This window comes from Cygnus olor, chromosome 10, assembly GCF_009769625.2.
Source record: "Cygnus olor isolate bCygOlo1 chromosome 10, bCygOlo1.pri.v2, whole genome shotgun sequence".
Classification (NCBI taxonomy): Eukaryota; Metazoa; Chordata; class Aves; order Anseriformes; family Anatidae; genus Cygnus; species Cygnus olor.
In genome coordinates, this window is record NC_049178.1 from 1,181,693 (window position 1) to 1,208,423 (window position 26,731).

General features: G+C 36.8%; 1 protein-coding gene across 10 annotated transcripts in view; it reads right to left on the reverse strand.

Annotated features, from left to right (window-relative positions):
* CACNA2D3 (calcium voltage-gated channel auxiliary subunit alpha2delta 3) overlaps positions 1 to 26,731 on the reverse strand; it is a 493,098-nt gene that overhangs the window by 100,249 nt on the left and 366,118 nt on the right. For 9 of the 10 annotated variants that reach the window (XR_005822833.1, XM_040568227.1, XM_040568219.1 and 6 more), the window contains 3 exons: positions 18,251 to 18,322; positions 17,371 to 17,451; positions 13,044 to 13,118 (listed from right to left, as the gene is read on the reverse strand). Coding sequence is in view for 9 of the 10 variants with exons in the window: in XM_040568227.1 (XP_040424161.1) it covers positions 13,044 to 13,118; positions 17,371 to 17,451; positions 18,251 to 18,322 (228 nt within the window). In the remaining variant the exon portion in view is untranslated. The remainder of the gene's footprint in view (positions 1 to 13,043; positions 13,119 to 17,370; positions 17,452 to 18,250; positions 18,323 to 26,731) is intronic. The other variant, XM_040568220.1, reaches the window with a different exon arrangement.

The window sequence follows — 26,731 nt, forward strand, 5'->3', positions numbered from 1 at the left end:
AAGTAATATACTAATAATTATAATTTATAGTTTTTTATCACTAGTCACTGTTACCCCGTAAATCTCACATTTTAAATAAACATTCTAGTGACAAATTGATTTGACACTAGGGAGTTTATAATGTAGGAAATTCTGCCCTCTGCTGAACATTCAAGATCAGAGAGTCTACTAGTGTAAGAACAGAAGCCTTGATCTGTGAAAGAAGAAAAAGTATTTAGGAAAGTCTGCTTAAGAAAAATTATGAGAGTCTATTTGAAATGCTTAAATAAGGGAGAGTATCTGTGAAAAAAATGACCTTTTATCTTTTGTTACTCAAATAAGGGCGGAGGATGACACCACCACAAGTCCTTATGTGGTATGACAAGAAACACTGTGAATTGTGAGGATTCCCCCAAATCCTGCATCTCCCCAGCTTCTGTGACTCCCCAACAACAGAATGATAGAAAGGCAGCAAGGCATTATATATAGTTGATTCTCCTGTGCAGGACCAACTGTGCCATAAACCAAAGCTGTCAGTGCTCAATTCAGCCCATTCATCACTGGGGCCAGTGCAGCAGGAATTTTCAATCCTATTCTGTAGATCACAGAGAGACCAGAGAGGCCAAAGAGACAACTTGCTCTCTGAGCATTTGAAAGGTTATTCCATCCTGACATTTTCCTCTCTAAATTAAATGATTCTCATGTGAATTCCACAGCTGACTTTGTAGGGTCACAGTACGTAAAAACAGGCATGACAAACTCTTCTTTAAGAACAGCGAAAAATGTTGACTGCTGAATTGTAATCACAAAGAGATTTTGAGATATTGGTAGAACAGTAATATTTCTCTAGCACAGATTTGATTTTTGCTCAAAAAAAAAAAAAAGGGATACTCCAATTATTTCTACAGATTACTCTCTGGGGAACCTATGTGGGATAAAATTCTGAATCCTCATTTCTTCTTTTGAGTAACAAAAACTCTTAGCAACTCTGCTGCTGTAACTCTTAGACTGAGTTCTAACAATTCATGTGGATGTAATCGAAGAGTAATTTCACGTAGTCTTCCTGCCCCCATGCTAGAGGTTAGCGTTCTCATAACAACTAGCGTACTTCTGGGCTGATGCTATTCAACAGATGGGTAAAGAGACAAAGAATTACTCATTTCAGCACATGCTCATATACCAGATCATGAATTCAAGCAGCTCAGTGCTCTGATTAATTCTTGCTACATGACTTCGCTCTGATACCTGAAGAGATAACAAAACCCAAGTACAGAAACACAAAACTTTGAAGCTACCATAGTTAAATCTCACAAGAAAAAAAATCAGAGGATAACATCTGGTACATTAGCAGGGCTTGATTTCTGTATCTTTCTATGTTTTGTAAACCTCTCACTGTGGTTGCAGCTATACCTGTATTATCTTTAATGTCTACAAGGAGTAACTATGTAATAGGAGTAACTCTCTGGGGCTGTACCTATTAATCAAGTAAAGATTTGGTCTGATTTATTCCTACTTGTCTAGAAATGGTGGCAGTCAAGCTCTGAAATTCTGAGAGCTGAAAAGTGTTACATAGAAGTTAACTGGGATCATTTGAGTAGAACAAATGTGAAATAACTCCTGTCCTGGTTCCAATGTTTAATTGCATCCTTACTCACAGATGCTGAAGGGCTTCTGGGATGTGCTGCGTTCTCAGACACATATGCAAAACCTTACTTATGACAATAGGAGTTGATGTTGTGTGTCTGACAGCAGAAGTGGGCTTCAAATGTACAGCAAATAATTTGCATCATATTGATTATGTTAATTTTTTAATTATTTATTTTAATCATATAGATTCCATACCTTGCATGCAAAGAGCAAAAACAAAATCCAAAAGAAACTAAATAAAGAGCTGGACAAAACAAAGTTCTGCAGCAAAGACAGAATAAGAAGTATCTCCATGTCAGAGAAGCAGAAAGAAAGCCAAAATCCGAATGCTTAAGCAAGGGGTAGACTTCATAAGCACTCAAACTGAAAGCACAGATCTTAAACCACATTTAGAACAGGAAGTAACAAAGTACTGAGAAGCCTAACCCCTCATTCAGTTATTACACTTTGGGGGGACTAGTGTTTAGTTGCCTACACAGGACTTCAATATGTGAAGAGTGTTCATGATATAGTTTGGGAAAGGATGCAGAGAAAACGTAAAAAATGACTTCCATCAGGGAGATTTTGTTCTGATAAAAAAAAAAAAAAAAGATATTATTTGTATACGTGGGTAACTTTACTTACATGTGTTCTTCATGAAGATTATTACATTATTCCCTGCAGTGAATTTACATATCCTTATGTAACTGGGCCCTAAAATATAACTGAGTCCTTCATATTACTGTTCAACAGACCATTCTTTAGTTTTGTTCTAGTTTTATTACTATTCTAATTTCTCAGTAAAAGTTATTCATGGACACGGAAGCAATCCACCAGCTTTTAAAAATGGCATTCACCTATGCCATTTTCTCTGGTAGCATACTGAATCTAGCTTCACTTTTATCTCTGTCTGAGACTCCTGGGTGTACTATGAAATACTGATTGAAGGCTGAAGCCAATCCCATTTGCAAGATTACTATAAAGCACTGAAACAAATTAGTAAAGGACCCATTGGGAAACACAGAAACTAGGAGTTCTACCAAATTGCACTGATTTAAGTGCATGAGGAAAAGAACTAGATTTAAACTGTGTGCTTTTAATCTACTTTGGCCAATATAAAATGTGTGGTGATATTATATAGTAGTTAAACCCTAGGAAAGAAAAAAAAAAAAAAAAGATAGCCACTGAAAAATTTTAAATATCTGGACTGCAAATAAAGAATCTTTTAGTCTGCTCAGAATTAAATGTTAGCTCCAACATTCTTTTGTTTGTGGAAGGAACAGGGGAAATCATTTTATTTGGTAATCAGAATGAGCTTTATCTTCCGCAGTATCTTTTATTTGAGGCTTGGCCAAACCGTTATAGGACTGGATGATTCAAACAATGTGTGACGTGTACTGCTTAAAGACTGAATCACATTTTTACACCACCCCCTATACAACCATTTACATGTGCCATTATTAAACTTTTCACTTCGATTTTTTTTTTTTCTTTTTTAACACGAACAGTCTCAAACCATCTGCACTGAATATGATCTGACACGTGTTTATAAGTCAAAGTGTAGCAATCTGATCACGGAAGGAGCAAACTGCATCTTAACAGCTGCAAGCCTTGGGTCTACGGTGATAGTAATTTCTCAAATGTGCTCCATCTGGATAACAGAGAGAATAAGGAGAGAATAAGTTGCTCTGATAGTGTCAGAGCAACTTTGAATTGCTTGGAAGTGTCAATAGACTTCAGTGAACTTGCTTAGCCACATTTGTGGAATCATCTGTGAGAAAATATGATAGCAAGAAAGTATCTAACAAACAACCACCAAAAGCTAAAGAGGTAAAATAATTTCAAGGGGAAAACCTCTTCCATCCCAAACTACTATCCAGTGTACAAAAGTAGGAAATCAGAAACTACAAAAAAAAAAAAAAAAAAAATCACTCCTATTTTAAGATGCAGCATCAGTTGATTAAGTTTCATCTTTATGGATTAGTACTTCAAAATTAGGATAATGTATTAATTTAAATAGAACTTAAGAATTATCCCCACTTTTTTTAGAGGAGACGAATAAATGTAAATATGCTTTGCTGAGCTTGCATATATAACTAATTTTAATTAATAAATTGCACACAGAAAGGAAGGAAAAGGGGTACTTCTTTCCTGCTTCTCAGGTAGGTTTTTAATAATTCCAAATGACAAATTCCTGCAAATATGGATTAAGTCCTTCAGCATTGGTCCATTAATACAATAACGCTTGCCCTAAAATGCTTTGAGCTTAAATACTATGGGACAAGGCAATATATAGGGGAAGGACATGAGAAGAAAAGGGAAGAGATTGCTTCAATAGTCTGATTATTACTCTGACATTAAAAAAATGTGAAAAATTCCCTTCAGTGCTTCACCTGTTTATATAATATCACCCATAGCAAATGAGTTTCCATTCACCATTCACTACATAGCTCCAAAACATTTGGCCACAGGATACATGTGAAGCTGCATTCTACCTCAATGTAAACCATTACTGCTCAGCTTTTAAGCTCTTTATTTCATTCAAATTGTTTTCCTGCCCCCATGATTCTGATTCATCTCTTGTGATAATTTTATTTCATGATTTGCATCTATTCTATGGCCTCAAATGGTCTTTTACTGATCTGCACTTAATCTTAAATTTGTAGAACATTCATTGGTGTCCAGTCAAAAACAAAAGTTGTGTGCTGTACAAAGTTCCTTATTTTAATATACATATATATATATATATATAAAGTAACATTTTGATTTTCTTAGGAAAAAAAAAGAACTACTCTTTCCAAAGATAGACTTTCATGATAAGCCTATTATTTAAGACGTTAATCCAGAAGTTCCTAGGTTACGGTTGGCAGTGAAAACCAGTTATTTTGGACTGATTTTTCATGCCAGATGGCAGTGCAAAACTGCCACACTATAAAATTTCCAGCAGTACTGTAGATAAAAGCTGACAACAGGAGCTATGTCATTTGCTGCAGAGAAGAGAACATGCAATTCTAAGTTTCCAGGCAGAGAAGTAGGAACAAGCAAATGTACCACGTACACAGAAGAACCTTCTAGCAATGTAAATAAATAAATAATATAAATCTCATGCCACATGTATTTAAATTGTTGTCTCCTTACAATTATAACATTTGTTGTTACAAATTTGTAACATTATGTTACAAATAGTGTATTTATGTTTAAATCAATGAAACAACATGGAAATATATAACAGGAGGTAAAAAGCAAAGCAACAGAAAATAGCTTTAAGTCACACACCTACAGACTGGAAAAAGGGTATGTTGGTTGAACTCATTTTCAGGTGGATTGCAGTTGACTAGCAATGTAACATGTATGTGGTTTACTCCACTGAAAAAAACAACTGTTCTATTTAGGATTTTATTTGCATTCTCAGGACCTTATCATTTGGGATTATGTAAAACTGGCAGCTGCTTATAATTATTTGGGGTTTGAGTAGAAATAATTAAAAACATCTGCCTTTATCTTAATACTACCAGACTTAAACCCATGAGCTCGGTTATACCTAACTTCAAAGCTGAAAGCAAAGAATAAAAGAAAGCTTCACATATTGCTAACAAATTTTCAGTGATTCATTTAGATGTACAACCAGTTATTCAACAGCCTTCAAACCTTTAATTATCTTTTAAATATATGTAATTTTGCACTTCTAATTAGATAGCAATTTAATGCTCTCACAGGGATTCAGATGCGCTATCTTTTTTTAAATGTAAACTCCAATAGGAATAATCATTGGCATTCAAGTGATTGAATTCTTCAGTTAAATGAACATGAGGCATTTACACTGTTCAAATCATTCAAATATTCTGCTCTCAGCTACAGCTGTAGAGTTTTATGGAGTCGCTGCATAAAGCAAGGGTAAGTGTAGGTTATCTTACGTTCCAGGCGGGACTCCCCAGAGAGAAATGAGATTTGCTGCTTATGAAAGGCTAACACTGCTTAAGTGGGGCATTAATGTTTCCCCTGAGACTCAGATTTCTCTGTTTTTCTATATTAGGAGAAACAAATTTTCCCAGAATTTAAAGCTACAAAAGACTTAATACTGGCCTAGCAATCTTTAAATATACCGTGTCCTTCAGCTAAATGCAATATCTCATGACAGGCAACAAGTTTAAAATGGTAAATTACTTGGGCAACTAAACCGCCAATGTATTTCACTGAAGGTATTACAATATATACACAGGCTCTGATTTCTATGTATAACATTCCTAATTAAGATTGCTCAAATTAAATAAAGATGTGCACCATTTTAAAAAAAGCAATTTGTCAATTGAATTGGTTTACAGTGATAAAAAGAGTATTCACATACAGCCATTCGAAAAATCACCACAACTATTATCCTTGCAGAGTTTATACTGAGAGTATGAACAGATGCCTCAGTTTCCTCAGGGAGATAAAAGATTTTGATTTAAACTCCAAATTATAAAATCCTTTGTCATCATGAATGTTATTATATTAATAGATAGATATTATAATCTGTAATTTATAACACATTCCTAATCTTACTTTTAGCAAAATAAAAATGTAGAATCTGAGTAAAAAGACAATCTGATTCCATAACAGATGCATTTGTTTTAAATGCATATTTTCTTTAATTCAGGGACCTGAGCTTCTTGGACAGAAAGTTAGAGCATTCTATCCTAAACGAACGTAGTAATTACAGAAAACAAAATCCTTCTTTATTCCCTGCACAAAAACACAAATTCTACTGCCAGCTACGAATCAATAAGCCACAGACTTCACAAGATTTACTAGCGATCTTGCTGTTATTCAAAGAAAACGACACGAATATTATGACAGAGAGGCAGCGGTGCAAACCCCTAAAACTAGTTAAGATTCACCAAGATGTCAATCTGTGACTGTTGCAGGCACTACTCATTCACGGGCATTCTTTAATTTCTCTGTAATCCTACTACTTTCTTCAGAAGACAGTCTTCCTCTGGCACCTATATTTAAGACCACACAGTGACAGCTACAGTAAGGACCAATCAGTCACAACTAATACAGTGGGTGTTTTTAAGCATACGTAAAAAGTACACAGGATCTGTCTATTACCCTTCCTTTGCTTTCAGTATGCCCATTTCACTGACAATCTGTAACGTCGTCATGATATATATGTTTTGCATCCTAATAGTTAATGGAGTACCACCTAGCATACTGCAAGTGCTAACAGAACACTGAAAAATAACCAGTAAAATGTGATATAAAGTAGTAAGAAAAACTTTGCCCTCATGCACATTTCAAGCATGTGTAGTCGCTGCTTTGAAAGTCTCAAAATTCACTTTTGAATTCCCAAACAATTCACTTTTTTCATAATGCCTATGGTTTTAAATCGAATATCAGATTCAACACAGTAGCATACAATTTAAAATAGTGCCATATAAAATAAAAACACTGCTCTCTGTAAAAAACACGGGATTTTAACCAAAAAGCAGCATACGGGATCGTTCCAATACAGAACTATCGATGTTTCTTGAAATATCACTGCCATCAGCTACAGTTTCTTGAATTATCACCAGTGCATTTGTGACAGGGAATGCAGCCTAAAAAAGGCATAACGTGTAAAAACGATTAAAAAAATAATAACAACAACAAAAATCTGAAATACACCGTGAGGAGGGCGAAGGCTGCTCACGGCACTTTCCGGAGGAACCCCCTGCCCTTCGCTGCCGTCCCACCGGGCGGTCCGGCGGCGCCACCTCATGGCGGCTACCGCGCGGCGCAGCGCAGCGCAGCGGGGCCGCCACCGCCCCCTGACCGCCCCCCGCCGCCGCCCCGCTCCTGGTCCCGCCAGGGCCAGGGCCGGTGCCGGGGCTGGGCCTGTCTGCTCGCAGCTCCCGGCCCGGTACCGACAGCGGCCGGGGACGGTGCTGAGAGAGGGGTGTTGGCAGCCCGGCGGGACGCCGCGGGCCGAGGTGGGCCGGGGGCGGCACAAGGAGTAAGAAAGGAGTTTCCGTGCAAGGGAAGCATGTGGGCAATTTACACGCAATCAGATAATTGAAGAAGGAATTTCCAAGGGATTCCTTAGTGCCTGGTTGTCAAGGTTTATTAAGTTGTTTGTCGAGACTCATCCCTCTAGTAATGGCTTTGTGAGGAGAATGCATCTGGAAGTTCTTTAGGGTCCACCACGGCAACAGCTACTCGTGAAAACTACTCTCCTGCACTGCCTTGGAAATCTTCGGTCACTATCCTACATCTCAACAAGTACCTCACCCTTAGAAAGCACTTTCCTCCTCATCTTCCGATATGTGGTTACTCCCATCAACTGCGCAAGCAACCACTCATCCTAACTGAAAGCCAAATTTATTATTAAAAAAAAAAAAAAAGACGAGACAAAATTGCCAAGAAAAACACGTTAAAACAAACCCAACAGGATAATCAGTGTAATAAATGTTGCTAGCTTAATGATTAAATGTACTGGTCAGCGTAAGATAAAAATCTGGTGCAACAGGAAACAGCCATCCCCAGCAAGCGTTTGCTATCATGCCTGTCTGCTCAGTGTCCCAAAAGACAATTCCTAAAAAAGAAGCATGTCCGCTTCAGGACTAACAGACATAGCCGCTGGGCCCAGCAGCTCAGGAGTCGAGTAGTGCGCTGGCTTTACAGCACCACAGCAAAGCACAACAGTGACATAAACCAGCTTGGATCAAGTCAGTAATCAATATACTTGAATGTAAAATCCAACCCATCAAAATGAGTGTAAGCAATACATTTTGTGAGCTATCCAATTCCACTCCTACATGCCTATTTTCACATACTTATTGTCACAAATTTCATGGAATGTTTTGCCACTAGTTACAATGGTATCAGGATTCGGGCCTGTAATATTGATCTAAGGGCCCGGGCCAGTAATCACTTCACTCTCAAAAACTCCACTGAAGTCAACAAAAGACTCCCATTATGCACTACTGACAGAACCCAGAGGTAAAAATGACTCTTCCAAAAAGTAAAATGAGCAGACCATGAATATATCACCAGGAGTTCCATAGAGTTGACAGTTTATGGGCTACTGCCCAATGTTCTGATTTTAGAGAGACTCCTGTGTAAGGTAATGAAATAAGGCCCTTCGAGATATATACTGGGGCTAGGGATAGTAACAGAAAACCACCTTTTGCCTCATAAAAACGTGCCACCACAACAGAAATAAGGAAATCAGATACCACCCTCTGTCAGTCTAAACTATCCACTTTTCCTGGACTTTATTTCCTTTTGTTTATTAAAATATCAATTCTATAAAGAATTGATACTATTATTTTGGAAAAATCCTTGAAGTAATTTGCCAGAAGAAAAAGAAACAATGCAGCACATGCATGTTGTCAAATTCTTGTAATGCAGATAGGGAACTTTCAAATATATATTCCTATGGCTTGCGAACGAATATAGGCCATTAGATGTACCTGTGATACCAGAGGATTTAATTAATATATATATATATATATATAGGGGGGATCAAAACCATGTCACAATTTTAGTATTATGAAAATTTGGGAATGCTATTAAAAATACATTATATGTAGTTTAGAATGGGATATAAAAAAAATACATGGATTTTCATACATACAGAGATAAGAAAAAACATTGAGTGTAGCGACTGATCATGAACTAAACCAAATCCATCAAATTTTCCTTTCCAACAGCTGCAAAATTTTGAAGACAACCTCTCCCTACACTGGCATTTCACACACAAAAAAAGGTTAATATAAAAAGCTTACAAAATAGCAAAACAACATTTATTTAATCATTTTAACCACTAAGAATAATGAACATGATTAGTCTAACATATTTCAAATAGCAAAGAATGCTAGCATTGCATACAGAATGCCAGCACAGTCAAATATCAGATCTAGTCAGTCTGCTCATAACTTTGTCTCTTTTAAGGAATTTTTAGGTTATCACAGAATCACAGCATCACAGAATCATCTAGGTTGGAAGAGACCTCCAAGATCACCTAGTCCAACCTCTGACCTAACACTAACAAGTTCTCCACTAAACCATATCACTAAGTTCAACATCTAAATGTCTCTTAAAGACCTCCAGGGATGGTGACTCAACCACTTCCCTGGGCAGCCCATTCCAATGCCTAACAACCCTTTCAGTAAAGAAGTTCTTCCTAATATCCAACCTAAACCTCCCCTGGCACAACTTTAGCCCATTCCCCCTCATCCTGTCACGTGTGACACGTGGGAGAATAGACCAACCCCCACCTCGCTACAGCCTCCTTTGAGGTACCTGTAGAGTGTGACAAGGTCGCCCGCGAGCCTCCTCTTCTCCAGGCTAAATAATCCCAGCTCCCTCAGCCGCTCCTCGTAAGACTTGTTCTCCAGAACCCTCACCAGCTTCGTTGCCCTTCTCTGGACTAGCTCGAGCACCTCAATGTCCTTCTTGTAGCGAGGGGCCCAAAACTGAACCCAGTACTCGAGGTGCAACCTCAACCAGAGCCGAGTACAGGGGGACAATCACTTCCCCAGCCCTGCTGGCCATACTGTTTCTTATGCAAGCCAGAATGCTGTTGGCCTTCTTGGCCACCTGAGCACACTGCTGGCTCATATTCAGCCGGCTATCAACCAATACTCCCAGGTCCTTCTCTGCCAGGCAGCTTTCCAACCACTCATCTCCCAGCCTGTAGCGCTGCTTGGGGTTGTTGTGCCCCAGGTGCAGGACCCGGCACTTGGCCTTGTTGAACCTCATACAGTTGGCCTCAGCCCATCGGTCCAGCCTATCCAGATCCTCCTGCGGAGCCTTCCTAAACTCGAGCAGATCGACACGCACCTAACTTGGTGTCGTCTGCAAACTTACTGAGGGTGCACTCAATCCCCTCATCCAGATCATCGATAAAGATATTAAAGAGAACTGGCCCCAGTACTGAGCCCTGGGGGACTCCACTAGTGACCGGCCTCCAACTGGATTTAACTCCATTCACCACAACTCTTTGGGCCCGGCTACCCAGCCAGTTTTTAACCCAACGAAGCGTACACCAGTCCAAGCCAAGAGCAGCCAGTTTGTCTATGATACAGCTGGATATGAGCTAAAAGTAAAATTGCACAAATAGTCACTTGACATGGATGGGGTAACAAGGTAGTGAAGATGCACAGAAGAGACCTGAAGGTGCACTAAAATTCTGTGTATACAATCCAGGTGCTCTAAAGAGGTTATCACAGCCCCTATTGCTGCCTCTTCTTTGCTACAGTTGCCAAAGAAAGTTCAGTGGCCAACCTCAGTCAGAACAGTGAAGAACATCGAAAAAAAGGATAGATAAGAGGTCAGAATGATAAAAAGAATATGTCAACAATATGTAGAAACGTAAGTGTAGAAAAACATTACAGCAAGAGATTAAAATATTTGTTGATTGTTGTGGTGAAATGATTCAATTAGATAACCATCACAAATTACTACACAAAGAAAGAAACGGAAAAGAAATGATAGACTACAAGCTTCTGCTTTCCATATTCATAAAATCTTTTTCTAATGAAATTTTAAAACTGAATTAAAAATAAAAACTGCATAAAACAGTTTCAATGGGAAAAATCATTACTATGAGAAGTCAAGCTGACTGACGAAAATGAGTATGTTAGTATGGGTAACGGAAGTATCCACCCTAAGAGGCTTTAACGTTAAAAAATCAGAACCAAATGTGTTTATGAGCAGAAGCTTATCTGAAACTCAAAAGTTACGCTAACTGCTGTGAGGCTTTTCCACATCCTCTTACTCAGTTCCTGCATCTTCCTCAGGAAGAATCTTATGTTGGACACTGCTGGTAATAGGGTTCTGGAGATTCTTGTAGTATGTACTTGAGAAGTATGTACTATCCTGTAGAGATAGTCTCTACTCTCTTGTAGAGACAGAAGATATCTTGGCGAAGAGATAAAGTGCTTTGGGATCAATTCAGAGCTTGCTATCTTCCTTAAGAGTAAACTGCTTCTGCTGAGGTTGGAAGTTTTATATTCCCTAATAGTTTGGGTAGCAGAGGTTCTGCTTCCCATAAAACAAGGGGATACAAATTCATTGTTATGAGAAATCATCTGTAGGGAGTGTATAGGTAAAAGGACTACTTCAGCAAAAAACGGTCACTGAAACACACTAACTTAACTGACTGGGATCTGAGCTGTCTACACCTGGATATATAGCTTTGGTGACTTACCACTGAAATGATAAAATAAGACAACTGGTTAATTTGCAAGAGTCATTTCTGAAAATTGTATTGCTTATTGTTTAGTTATTTGCCAAATTCTCACCAGATCTTGTCTTCCTTTCCATATCTGTTAAGAAATTCTACCAGAATCATAAGTGATATTCTTAGAAGAAAAATAATAATGAAACCATTTACTTTAAAATTCCTTCAAAGATACCATAATGTCTCTTTTGTTATTAGACTAGTTGTCTGTTTTTACAGTGAAGTTACTGAGCAAGTTTTTCCATTCATCCATGAAAGTCCCCGTGTTGAACTTTTCATTACTCCAGTTTAAAAGTAAATAGGGAAACAATAAGTACAAATACAAATGTTAATTGTGTAATTCCTAGCCCAAATCTTAGAAATACAAAATGCTTGTGATGAATGAAAACATCAGATATGCTAATGATTTTTTAAAACATGGTTTTCAATAATTTTATATGAAATTATCCATCCCATTAATATTTGTTTTCTACTAAAATACTGTTGAAGTCAGACATTACTTGAAGTGCCTGCATACGAAATACATATGGCATCCATGTGTGTACAGCAGTGGAATCATTAATACCAATGCTTTACTAAGATTTGATAGTGATGGAACACTTGCACGTGCTGTTCCTAAACAATGATGCAATCAAGAATTTACCAGTTCTCTAGGGTATTAGGCTGATAAACATTTGCGTAACAGGCACTTCTATTTTTCTTACTGTGATTAATGCAAAGATGATGATAAGGGAAACTAAAGGCAAAATTTACAGCTATTTCTCCTTTAGTACGAAAATCCCTTGTGCCCTTATTTTGCTTAAAAATATGCTTTATTGAAATGTATGTACACATATTAAATTAGCTTTAACACTTTAACATGACAAATAGGGGTTATTACGCAGCAATAGAGCATTACGGCATTCTATTTCAACATAAAATGAACATAATTACAGCAATTTTTGGCTTTGCCATTTTTCAGCAATGGAGGCCTGCCTCCTTTGCAGAGCAACTGGTATATTTATTCTTGTTGTTTTTTTTCATGCTAACCTTCATTTCCAGAAGTAAACTTACCAAGCATTATAAAGTGTTATAAAGCATTATATATAGTAACAGCTATAGAGTATAGTATAGTTATAAGGTAACTCACCCGTTGTATTTTTTTTAATGATTATTATCTTTTTCACACTAAAAGAAAAACAAATGCAACATGTATATCTAGATAAAATAGAAAAGTAAACGGTATTCTTACCAAAGGCCTAAGTTCTGGATGAGTCAAAATATATCCATTGTTTGTAATTGCAAAAGCGTATCCATGAATGCCTAACTGTAAGAGTAAATGAGAAAGAAATGCTAATTAGCACGGTCTCCAGTAAATTCTTAAACAAAAAAGAAAAACATTTAGTTATCCAGGGCTTAAAACTGGCATTCTTAAAGCCCACACAGTATTTCATTATAATATATGCAGAACTTTGATCCTTGACATTTTTGAAAATGAGAACCTGTCATTGTGACAAATTCAGCATATAGCACAATTTTAGAATGTCACACACACTTTGCTATCTACTGCACTTACTTCTATGTACCTTGGAGTGAATTAGTTAGATACATATATATGAGACACCATAGCACGTCACATACAACATTTGCCAAAGCAGAGGTGTGCTGACATTTAGTAAATTCACACATTCCCAGCAGTGAGTAGGTTCAGCTTACTTCACTTCATAAGTGGTGTTAGAGAGGAATCATTTAAATCAATGAAACTAGATGTATGGCTACACTGAGCAAGCAGTGGCCTGCCATATGTGATATTTACATCTACCAGCCTTACGAGCATTTTACCTCTCTGTTAATTCAAGTTCATTTAGAGACACAGAAAAAGGCATACTTCTACTAAAAAAATCATGTAATTTACATATTCGTACCGAGTGGAACTATGGGAGGTCATTTGAGAGCAATGAAATGCTTTATGAGGCCTAACGGAATATGTAATCAAATTTAGCACTGTACTTATTTAAATAACAATACTACCCTTTTAACAATATGCCTATTACACAGTTGGTTGCACCCACTGACTGCAATAAATGTACCTTCAAATCATTCATGTGGTCATTCGAACATCCCTTCTTAGCATAAACGTGATGATAATATGGAATCTTTCTGCAGGTTCAGTGTGTAACTGACTTCTACCGTGCCAAGAACGTACACCTTGCTATGTATGCTTTCTCACTCAGTTCTTTTCGCTTCAGAAGCAATGACCCATGCAGTTGTTAAACTGCTCATGGTGAATGTAATTCTGTTTCACTCACTATATCCTCACGTAAGCATCATAATTTGTTGTTGAGGTATCAAAACAAAACGAAGCAAACAAACAAAAACCCACAACCCAGACATATCTTGCTTTGGTATTTGCTTCGCATTTCTCCTACTAAGAAATAAACTTTTGAAAACATAATTCTTCCCTATCAATGATCTGGCTGAACAAACTGTCCTTATTCATCAATGTGATTAACGAAGTGGTTTAATTATAAGCACTTTTTTCTTTTTTTTCTTTTTACACTTCAGTTGATTCTTAAATGCTTTGATGAAGTGGGTCCTCAAGAATTTGTCCAGCGTAAAGCAACGTGAGAAAGGTTGACAAGTCAGAAGCTTTTCTAAGCTAAGTAGGACAGCAAGTCTGTTGGCTTCCATAATCTTCTGGGAATATACAACACAGAAGGACATTATGGCAAGGTCATAAAGAAAACATGCCAGGTAGATTTATACCATGTCTTTCTGTGAATGATTGTATATGGTCAACTGTGTCTGTTGTATAGAAGATTGTTTAGTAAATTAGCAGTTTTCCTAAAGCAACAAACTTCAGTGAAAGTAATAGAAGGTGATATGTTCTTGGCATCTCTTCATAAAGGAAGGAGAACCAAAATATTAACAGTGGACATATTTTACCTATTATAGTATGACAAGCAAGCTAGCTGTTGGCTAAATATCAGATCTTGAGTATAATTTGTCTGTGTTGATAACTGCAGAATGATGTCCAAGCACTGGAAGTCAGGTAAGGAAACAAATGTGGGTGGCATACTTCGTAAGAAAAAAATATTTGCCTGTTTGAAGCATACCAGGACTCCAAGGGTAGCATTTTATTGTGTATTGTGCAATCTGTGAAACTGTACACTCTTTGCACATAAAATGCTTTGGTTTGAGAGAGAGTACTGCTTACAGCAGTATTGCAATTGTAAACCTTGAACTCCCTTTCTAAATGACAGACTGATTCAGAAACGAAAAACTTTTTGTAACTGCTGTAAGAATGCCACATGAAAACTAAATCCAGCCCTACCTTATTGAGGACAAACTCCCACTGACATCTGGGGAAGTTTAGTCTGGATAATTACTGCTGAAAATAGCTCATTGTTATTATTCATCTTCCTCGGCATAAAATACATCTCATCCAAGCTGAGAGAATTCCAGGTCAGCAGAATTCTATTTCCAAACGATCATTTTATATCCCTGTGTGAATTTTATTTCACATGCTGCCTCTACAGGAATGGGTCCCAGGGGTGATTATGCTCTTGAAATTGCATGGTCTTTTTACTGTTGAGAAATGTTTATGGTATGTGAGACTGGAAGTTATAACTCAAACGATTTCACTAACTTAACTGTATTGCATGATATTGGTGCCTCTTGTAATAATCTTCTCTTGCATTACATTCTGAAATATGTTCCTTCAAATAGTCTCATATTCAGAACGAGGATCATATATTACTTCCTCAGAAAACTGTCTTTTATAATATCATATGAAAAAACCAGAAATTATAATCTCCTTGCCTATCTTCTTTTCTGAATCACTCTGAATAAATCTGCTCCAATACCTGTTATTCAGGCCTCACACTCTATGTTCTTGTATTCAGAATACGTCCAAATCTCACAAATGCCTTCTAAATAACATCTCTATGACTTGGCCTTTTCCATTCAGCCATGAAGAGACAGGCTTTCGTCAATTGTACCTGCAGTTACTACAACATTGTTCTTCCTTTCCACTACAAATGAAGCTTGCTCCACCCATAGTTCCTTGGAAGGCTGCTCCAAGGATTATTTTCATAGCTCCAGATTTTACACATGTAATTTTACACATGCCCCCTTCTCTGCCACCTTCTACTGATTCTGTATACTTAAAAGGTATAATTTAAGTTGTCGTAAACTACCTGCAGTGTTTTGTGCGCTGAGACTGTTCTATAATTTATCCTGATACACAGTGCCTCTCTTCACCACATCCTGGTATCAATGAGTAGTCATCTGATGCCTTTCCCCATAGACTGAAAGCTTTTATCAAGCTGGGACAACATTTCTGTTCTGTGTTTGCGTAGTGCCTAGCCCAGCGGGATCCAGGTCCCAAGAAATTCTTGCAAAACACCCTTATCAATATTACCATCAGTATTTTATGCATTTTTTAAAATCAAAATCTAATTTAATTACAACTATCCAGTTATTGCATATTGATCTACAAAATCATTTGGTAATTGCTAATGTATTAAAATTAGAATTAAAAAGGATAGATTTTTCCTCCCTCCTAACTAGAATTATATACAAAAACATGTAGGAATATTCAAAGGCACTCATAAGTCAACTTATTCCTCCCCACTTTTAGAAATCATTAAATGAGAACATAGCAGCTAATTACAAGGAAAGTATGACAGACAAATTTATGCTCAGTACAGGTACATGTCAAAATGTAGCTATTCCAATGGTTAGCCTCTCTAGTAAAGGCTGCCTACAGTACCATATTATGTGCTTACTTGTCCACTGGAATTTAACCAGAAATTCCTTTAATTTTCATTTGTGACTAAAACAGGACTACAGTCAACTATTTCAGAGATACAGATGTACTGAAATACCAATGTGCTGTATCAAATTTAAATTAAAATAAATTAAATATTTGCATCTGCTTGAAACTGACTTTTACCAGGTTACAAATGTTTCACAATGGATGAAGTGCAGGAAGTTTTGCAAACTTTTATCATAATTGTTTTTTAACAAAATTATAGTAGAGTTGTCTTTGACTTTGGAAAAATATCTAAAAAAGACTGGATAGGAGAGATGGAACCACTAGTCTGGTTGGACAGGAACCTGCTCAGATTCCTGAAATGTGCTGCTTGCTTTAATTCATGGAGAATAATTTGGGACAGGAAGTGCTACACACAGGCAGGATTCCTAAAGGCATGATTTTTGAATGGTTTCCGTGAGTTCCTTGTTATTTTGTGTGGTATTCTGGTTATATTGTGTGGTTGAATTGCTTCATAGATTTTATTAAAGTTGACACTTGATATATATTACCTTCTAGTGTACCCTGTGATCTGCAAAAAATTGAAGATGATGCCATACATTAATTCTGGTATTAAAAACTGCACTTCACCTCAGGACCAATGATATTTAGCCACCAGACAATACACAGCTATGAAGAAATATAGAATTGCCCTCTATCCTCCATATGCTAGTAAATTTGCATATGTAAATTAACATGCTAAATAAATAATATATCACATATTATACTGTGCATAAAGGACATATCATCGTTTGTGAATTACCTTGTATTTTGGAATAGTTTTTAAAAGCTCTTTAACTGGGACATCTGTGCCAACTACTCCCAGGAGAATCCCTTTGGATCTCTGAAAAGAACAATAAAACATGCACTCAGAACCATGCCAATAATGAACATTCCCACCACTAATTTCACATCACAGCTACTCTGCAGAAGCGAATAGATTATCTGAAACGTGTGGACAGCAGAGACTGGTGCGGGTCATCTGATCAAACAGTCATTTAATCAGTAATAGTGCTCCTTTCTACTTCATCTGCAATTCAAATAGAAAAGGCATGCAAACTTTCAATAGTTTTTGAGTCCCTCAACAGAAAATTTCCTCATGCAAAATAGTTTCTAAACAAGAAAAAAAAACTGTTAAAAATGTGTTATTCCCTTCACTCCCAATTTATCCTGTCACTTGGTAGACAAAAGAAAAATATTAAGCATTAAGGGGAAAGTACATATAATTTTCTTAAACATGTTAAATTAAAAAAAAAAGTACACAGATATATACATAACATAGACACATGAGTAATTAAATTCTGGATCTACACAATAGAAGCATAACAGTGCAAAGAAGAAAAAATATATAGATTATTTGCTGTAAGAAGATAATACAGAAGAAAAAAGACACTAAGATCCAGCACCATCTGAGATTTTCTCTTAGACATATGGTTTCATTATTTTATTACAGTTTCTAGAGTATAGGTATTTGTGATTATTTGTGCAGATGTTAATGCTAACAAAGGGATAATAACTGCAGACAGAAGAAGAAGAAAAGAATACAGTTTATGAGAGCAGGGTAAAACCTTTGTTAGGTCCCCCAAATCACCTTCCATGTAGTCACCCTATTATCTCATGGCAGAAACAGTCTGAGTACTTACAGTTTCATTTTGCTTACTAAATACCGGCATGGCGACAGTCGTCATCAACACCAATCCCTGATCGTCAGCAAGCTATATTTGAAAAAGAAATATTCTCTCTAAGAACTAAGGAATAATTACATGTGATTGCAATTATTCGATTACATTTTCTTCATTTTAAATGATATTAGGCAATTTATATAAATGATGTTTATGTATTTAGAATTGCAGTCAGTCCAGCCCCACCGTGCCCCATCTCATTGATACCAGCTCTGTCCACCCCACCAGCTGTATGGTCTTCATTCTTATTGGATTTTCCCATGAGGGATACGAAGGGGCTGAAATGTGGATTGTGGAAGCAGCATGTGCAGTAGCAAAGCAGCTGGAGCTCCGTTCCACATCTTTCCCAGTGTCAGCTCTGCCAAAATTGCCTCAGGTTGTTTTCTCCCAGCAAGAGGTCATGAGTTGCATGCACTTTCCTTCTGGTCCAGACTGAGATCTCATCAGCTAACATGGCAGCGGAAAGGATGACAGCCAGGAGCATCTTTGCTCCGTCCAGTTTCAGTTTGCTGGACTAAGTGGTAGCATGAAGCATTAGTTGATGGTGCACATCAGGTTTCAATGTATTTCTTCAATTTAGGGAGGAAACAGATCTCCTGACCTTGGTTCCATTCAAGAGAAACAGGCAGAATGCTTATCACTGGCCACAAGTGACATTGCTCAGACTATTCTGTCTTCATGCCCTCTGGCCAGATCACATCCTTGCCCTCAGGCAACGGTTAACTGTGATGCTCAAAGAAGGACAAGCACGGCTCTGTGTACTTGTAGATCCTCATCATCTACATATGAAAGATAACTCACACAGGAAGTTCAGATTTAGTTAAATACTTTCTGCCCCTATAGTTTGGGAAGACATAAAATTGAAGAGGCTTATCCTGCATTTAAAACTATGTCATATCCAGTTATAATCACAACTGGAGATTCATAAGCATAATTTAGTTCTGCTAAGTTGCATCTGTGTTTAGCCAAATGCACAAAGCAAGAGAGACAATCTTATTGAGGAACTTCGTAGGTGAGGGGCAAGCCCAATTGCAACAGTGATACTCTCTCACTGCTTCTCCATCAGTATCACATCATCTGTACTCAGGCAGTATTTATAACACTTTCATTTTTGAGAATCGGTGCTACTTTGATATTTTTTTTTCTAACAATTTTATTTTATTTTTTAATGAAGCAACAGCTATCAACTGTCCAAATTTTCAGAACACAAAAACCATATGTTATGACCAAGATATTTCTGAAGCATGTTTCACATTAATAAATCAGACAAGTAAAATCTAGAACATTACAGCAGCCCCCAGTCTCTGAAACCAGAGGAGGGTTTCAGTTTCCCAAACAATTATGTTTCCAGAAGCATGGCACTGTCTCATGGTGAGGAGGAATGTTTGCAGACATCAGACAAAAACAAATGGGTTTTAGGATCAAGAAGGTTTGTATCTGATAAGGAATCAATAGGAACATGAGGTGGAACAAGCTCATGACCATACTTTTTTTTTTAACTTTTTATTTTAATTTGTTTAGCTTTCATTTTATTAAGTATAGATATTTCTAGTCCCCCTATGATCCTTGATCTGTTAAACAATAGTAAGTTATTAAAAAACAAGCACACAGAAAAACAACCCAACAAAACACTGAGAGTCCAGGGGTTGCACCAAAAGCAGCTGAACTAGGCTAAGAATCTACTCTCTTTGGCCAGAGTCATACATTCAAGCACATTGACGTGGTTTGTACGGAGAGGAGCCTTCTACAATATGATGTTCAACAGTCCTGAACACATGTACACCAGGAAGTGAAAAAGCGTTCCGCTGATTATGGGGTGACATCTTGGAGCGTTTAGAGATTTTATATGATTGCCCAGGGTTGTTCATCTCTGACATTATATATTTGTCATGTGTCATTATGGTATTATTTTACAACGGGCCCACTCATTCTCAAGAGGTTGCTAGAAACAATTTATCAGATAGGATTCCAGCCAAGGGACTTGTCAGTAAAGTTTTAGGGTGTTTGAAATTCTTTAAAAGGGGGAAAAAGAACAGTCTGGAGTTCCTGGAAAATTCAAAGAGAATAGATCATTAACTCTCAAAAGTAACTATGGAAGCATGCAGAGAATGATTGCCCCATAATTATGATATCTGCAACTGTAAGGGTTGGCTAATGCAATCATTTTCATAGAAGTACAGTCTTTTTTTTTTTTTTTTTTTTTTTTTTTTTTTTTTTTTTTTAGGGAGGAGAGGGAGGAGATTGGTAGATGAGCAGGAAGTCGGCCACTTCTTTAAGTGGAATCAGCAAATAACTGGATGATAGATGACATGTATTTGGGATATTTCACCAAGTTACCAACTTATGCTCCAGTATTTGCTTCACAAAAATTATTAGATTTTGAGGAGTTATCTCCTGGGAGGAAGACAAATTTATTCCCTGAGCAATGACATTTCAGTAGAAATACTTTGAAATAGTAGAATGGTAGCCACTGGGTATTTCTGCTTAGGCAATTTATGCTAGAATCAGTGAATAAACTGCAAAGGAAGCCATGATCTAGGAATTCTGCATTGTCGCTTTTTAAGTCTGACAATTTCTTACATACAACAGAACTTTCTGATAGCTTATGCAAGTGTTTGAAAAATTTAGTAATTCTGAGAAAAAAAAATAAATAAAACCAGAAGCATTCTCTAATCACTAAAAAAAAATCTTATATTCCTTACATTCAGAATGAGCATGCATCACTGATATCTCAGTACTAGCTAGATTATTATTATTATTTGTATCACCAGCAAATACTTAATTAGAAACTAATGTTTAATGAAAAATGTTAAATATCAAATTCAGAAAATCATAACATATAAACAAAGTTTCTGAGTGACTGTACCTATTTCAGAAGTCCATATTATTGTGCAATAAATAGTAAGAGTAATAAATTCTTTGGTTACTCATTTATTATTCTTCTCCACAAAAGAATATGTAGGTAATCCTTATGATTCCCAATTTTATCTACTGGACATCACAGTCATAGGCTCAGAAAATAATTATGTAGGCATGCAAGAAAGAAAATACTGAAGAAAAAAATACTGAAGAAAAAACATTTCTTACAGGAAGCCTCTTGAAACATGACTTTCTTTTTCTTCCATAAGCACAATATGCATGCTTCTAAGCACTTAACAAATAACTCATTTACACATCAGAAACAGTTTTTTTTTTTTTTAGTGTTGCTGGCAAATATGCAGAATGATACTAATCTCAATATAATCCAGTAACATCGCCAGATGGGTGGTTACAAGTTACATACAGTGGAGTGTCCTTGGGAATGACTGAAACCTGAGGCAACACAAATTTAATCTCAATTTCTAAACAGGCTATACCTTATCCAATTTTGTTCCTCCGGGCTCTTAGGAGAAACCTACTAACAGTTACAGCCATTTTTATAAAGACATGCTTTATTTGGCATAATTATTCCTCCCTCTGAGATTCAAAATGGTTTAAAGCTACATGCTAAGCTTACTGGGTTCATCTTTACTAACCCCCACGTATTCTGGGGGATGGCAGGGTTCATAGGAAACAGAGTAAGGTTTGACAAAATCATACTCACACAGTATTATGTTAGTTATGTATATGGTTTCTGCTGAAACAAAATGCTGCTGGCAGATCCATTTTGTTCACAGATAAGGGTTAATTTGGACCAAGGCTCCACCCAAATATTGCGACCTCATCTAAATTAATATGATGGAGAGCCACTAATAACTCACATTTCCTCCAGCACACTGTTTTGAATTCTCGTTCTGTTCTCACAGAAAATCCTACATTTCTTTTCTCTCCCTCTGTTCCTATACTGTTCTTTCCAGTGCTTAATCATACTTCTTTACACATCAAAATATTAACAAATCAAGCTTCTTTCAGTTTCTCTACTCCCTAAGAAGTGTCTAAGCTATTCTTTACCTGGGACACCATATTAGACAACACACACGGGTTCTGGCTGGCATTAAAGCCCTGTCTCTTACTTATTAAACAGAATATCAATTACATTTTGATTTCCTTCAAGAGGTTATGTAATATCAAGCAAAAGACAAGGAAATAAAAACTGCTTCACCTCCAACCCTCCAGGAAAAGAAAAATTCTACTGGCAAGCTCCAACACTTGAGGCTACCAACAGCTGTAAACTAAGGAAAAGGTATATGCCTTTTAAAACATTTTATTGCTTAGCATCTTTTGCTATAAGATTAAACAATACAGGAAGCAGTATTCAAATACACCTGAACACTTCCCTTATTCATCACAACAGTCTGGAGGGCATAAGATGGAACCAAATCAAAATTAGTGGAATAGTACAAAAATAGTCTCAAATTATATATATATGTATATATATATATATATATATATATATATATGTATTTGGCTATTGCTGGCATTTCCTAGGGACACAGTGTCCAAAAAAACTTTAGGATGTTTAGTTTCTAAATGCCACTGACCTCCACCAGGACTTGGGCATCTAATTTCAGTAGGCCTCTGAAAATACTAGAAAGCTATTAAATTCTGTCATCTTTTTAGGAATATTGGGAAAATATTGCCATAAAGTTATCACTGAAGAAGAGTTTAATAGTTTTAAGCCAATGATAGCATCTGTGCACTAACTTAGAATTTAGTTCAATTTAACTTTAACTACATAGGCAAGCCTGTCAAGGTTTCTTTTAATTTTCAAAGAATATATTTGCTGTTTTCAGAAGTGGGTGTAAACTCTAGTTTCTTCAAACTCTTGGTTTTGAATTACTGAAAACAGAAGAAAACCAGCACAGAAAAAAAAAAAAAAATTAAAAAAAAATGAGATGCAACATTGTCAGATGCTTCAGTCAGCACTGAACTCATGATTAGCCAAATGAAACAAGGAAAAAAATGTAAGGATCCATAAATTTTGGGCAGAAAAATAACAGTGGGAAAAACATGTAATAAATGACTTTTTTTTTTTTAACCGTATTACAGGTTTTAGACTCACTTTCTTAGAGAATAAGTAGAATAATTTCTTAAGAAAAGCAAATTGGAGCATGCTTGTGTTATTTATTTATATTTACAGAATAATTATTTATATTTACATATACTTTCCTATATTTATTTAGATATATATTTATGAAAGCACTAACTATCCTAGACATCTGACATCAGCAAGTCTCCACTTGAAGAGTGGAATCATCTTCATGCTAAATACAGAATTTTGAGTGTGTGCAGTACAGCACTAAGTGCTTGTCCTTTCAACTTCCCCTTACACTGTTAGGTATTTATTTCCTGTGGAATAGCTACAAGTTCCTGCTTTTTCCAAAGGCCAAACTAGTATGTTTACATGAACCTTACACATTTCAAAACAACCCCTCGAGTTTACCTTATCACAGGAATTCCACGGGCATTTTCTTCAAGAAACTGTTTATCCCTCAAAAAATTGGAATGTTTTATTTTGCAAGCATGGAACGTAATATGGAGAAATAGGCTTCCCCATAAAACACAGTGGTCACCATTTAGAAAACAAAAGAAACAACCTGAAGTTCAGTTCAGTTTCTTCTGCCCCAAATGCAATTAGGTCATTCTCTGGGTGATTCTTTTTGATTAAGGACTGTAGCTGATGAGAGCTGTAATCAACATTTCCCACGACAAATCGGGAAGATACCTTTATGAGGGGACACAGACTGCCTATGCCAGTTCATATGTGAAGGCATCTTCCTTCATTAACAAATACAATCAGTCTGTGCTTCCACTCCAAATGTATTTCTCTCAAACCTCAGTGATCTCCACTATTCTAACAGTCAGACTAGATCTATTGACCAATATTGGTCTGGCTGTTTCCTCTGACAGGATAGGACCAGCACATCTGTCTGGGAGTCCCCAGCAATGTATGAGACTTGACTGGCTTCTGTCATATACACCAGTGGTTTCATCTGGAATAAGTTATCCACAGTAATGTGAAAGCAATCACTTGATGGGAGAGGGCTCACTGCAGTCCTTCTCATGGCAAAGGTACGGTACATCTGGGAACTCATGAAGCCAGACAGACCACGTGTCCACTGTCAGAGTTTTCTTTCAGTAAGGTAGTTTCACATACTCAAATGTATCCTCAGGGAGGTAACAGAGAAAAGGATTCCATCCTATGCACTGAGCATCTCTCTTTAGTACTGCCAGTGCACAATTAAGTTTTGGTATTGCAACAGCTGTTGTTCAACCAGCCATTTCAAAAATCTTCCATTTTCTACCTTTCTGCTGATCTATTCATTTCTGATTTAGTTCTACATTTGAATACGTTATTTCATCTTCTCTTGAGAATACCAACTCACAATAACATCATTCCCTCTAGGACTTATTAATAAACCAAAAACAACAAAACAAACCTCAATTTAATCTCTATCTGAGCTTAGCTTCCACTCAGGATTCATTTTTTTTCCTTTTTGCCCTTAGCAGAAGATAGTCTCATCTGTTTTACCACATAAATAAAGCCAGTGGGCCTCCTCTATCAGGTGATTTGGGAACATTTAAGCAGAACTCCATTCTACTTAAATGCCATAAATACCATTTATTAAGTGGACGAATCACAAGAAAGTATTAATGCATCATTAGTCTTGAAGAGCTATGAAATGCCAGTGATTTGACAATGCTTCACTAGATAATAAACCTATATAAACTTCAAATTAGTACAATAAGATTTCATGCAAATTAAAATCAATGAAATACTAAACATAGGTGTGGACTCATGAATATGCCTGCATATAACAAACCTCTTTTTTTTTTGTTTGCAATAACAAACCTCTAAAAATCTCAAGAAAAAGGCAAAATGCATTCCCAGACTAATGACTCTTGAATGTTTAGAATAAAGGGAAGAACTTACTCCACCCTAATACTCCTTTGAGTTCTACTCTCCCTGGATCTACATGGCTCCTACTTGATTTTCACCATCCCACAACAGGAGCTTTGATTTCCACAGAATTTAATTAAGTTACCTAGAGACTGAAAGGCAGAAAAATTCTGTAGGCTGTTATACCTACGTGACAGAGGTTAAAATTGGAGCTAAAATTCTGAATCAAAATTTAAAAAAATAAATAATAAAAAAAAAAAAGAAGCGAGGTTAGGTGATGTGGTGAGGCTTAACAGAGGCACTTGAACAAGTGTTTGGGGAGGGTTGTGCAGCTCTGCTTACACCAGAAGCTTTGGGCTCTGGGTCTGAAAGGAAATAGGATTAAGGGAACTGAGTGAGGAGACAGGTCAAAGTGAAGGTCTGCTGGCATTGCCCATACAGCCATACGCCCTGTGCAAAAGCTGAAAAGTGGTGGAAAAAAACAATGCTACATTCAAAGGGACTTAAAGTGGGGTGAAACTGTGGGGCACAGGAATACTGCAAACCTTCTGACAAGGTGCCTGTGTTCAAAGTGACTGCCACGATGCTGAAACTTTACCCAGAGGAGACAGCAGTTCCATAGGAATGTACCTGAAGTATGAGGCTCATGCTGAGGCTTTGTTTTTTCTTTATTTTCTTGAATAACCCTGTCACCTTCCCAATCCGTCCCTCCTCCCTTCCCCGCTCGTGTAGGCTTGTTTCACCTGGTGTCATCTTCTCCTGGGACTACTGTACTTTTCTGTGCTGAGTATAAAGTCATGAGGCAGGCTGGAAGCATCAGAGAACTGGAATTCGACCGCTTAATTGTTTTATATAGACTACAAGAATAAGCAATAGCTATTATTTTAGCTTAGATTTAAATTATGGCCTGGAACAATATAGCAACCTGTGTGAGTGTATTAATTTCCTGGGATATTTCTATGTTCAGCCACACAGAAATGAAACACCAAAAAATATCAGTTTAAAATATTTACTTAGGTAAAGTTGGCAAATTGCTGACTCAAAAATGCTACTAAATATCAATTTGCCTGTTGAGGAGTGTGAGAGAATTTTTTGGAAATTAAATTTAAGATTATGATTAACATGTAAGTGAAAATTTTAATGCAACTTTTTGAATGGGCCGCTCAACTTTATATACATTATAAAACTGAAAGATAACATCTCAGTGGGCAACAGATACAAAAGAATGATAAATCAGGGTCAAAATGTTTGCTACATTATTATTTGGTACTTCATTAGATTCAATTTAATGCCTATAATTTTATAAAAATGCTAAAATTACTAGTCATGCACTTCAGTGAAACAGCAGCTTTGCAAATTTTCTATTTTCTATTCCCAGTGACAGTTAATTCAACACTTCAAAGTACAGGACAGCAAATGATGCAGGGAATGATAAATGATGCTCCCAAATGGCTGAAAGATGACAGCATCAAGATAAAAGGAGGGCAAAGCACTACTTACAGAAGTTAAGGGATAACACAGAAAGAGAGAAGAAAGCTGTCAGGAACTTTTGGGCAACAAATATCAAAACATTTCTATATGGAAGAAATATGATTCTATTCATAAGAGAATCATTTAAAAAC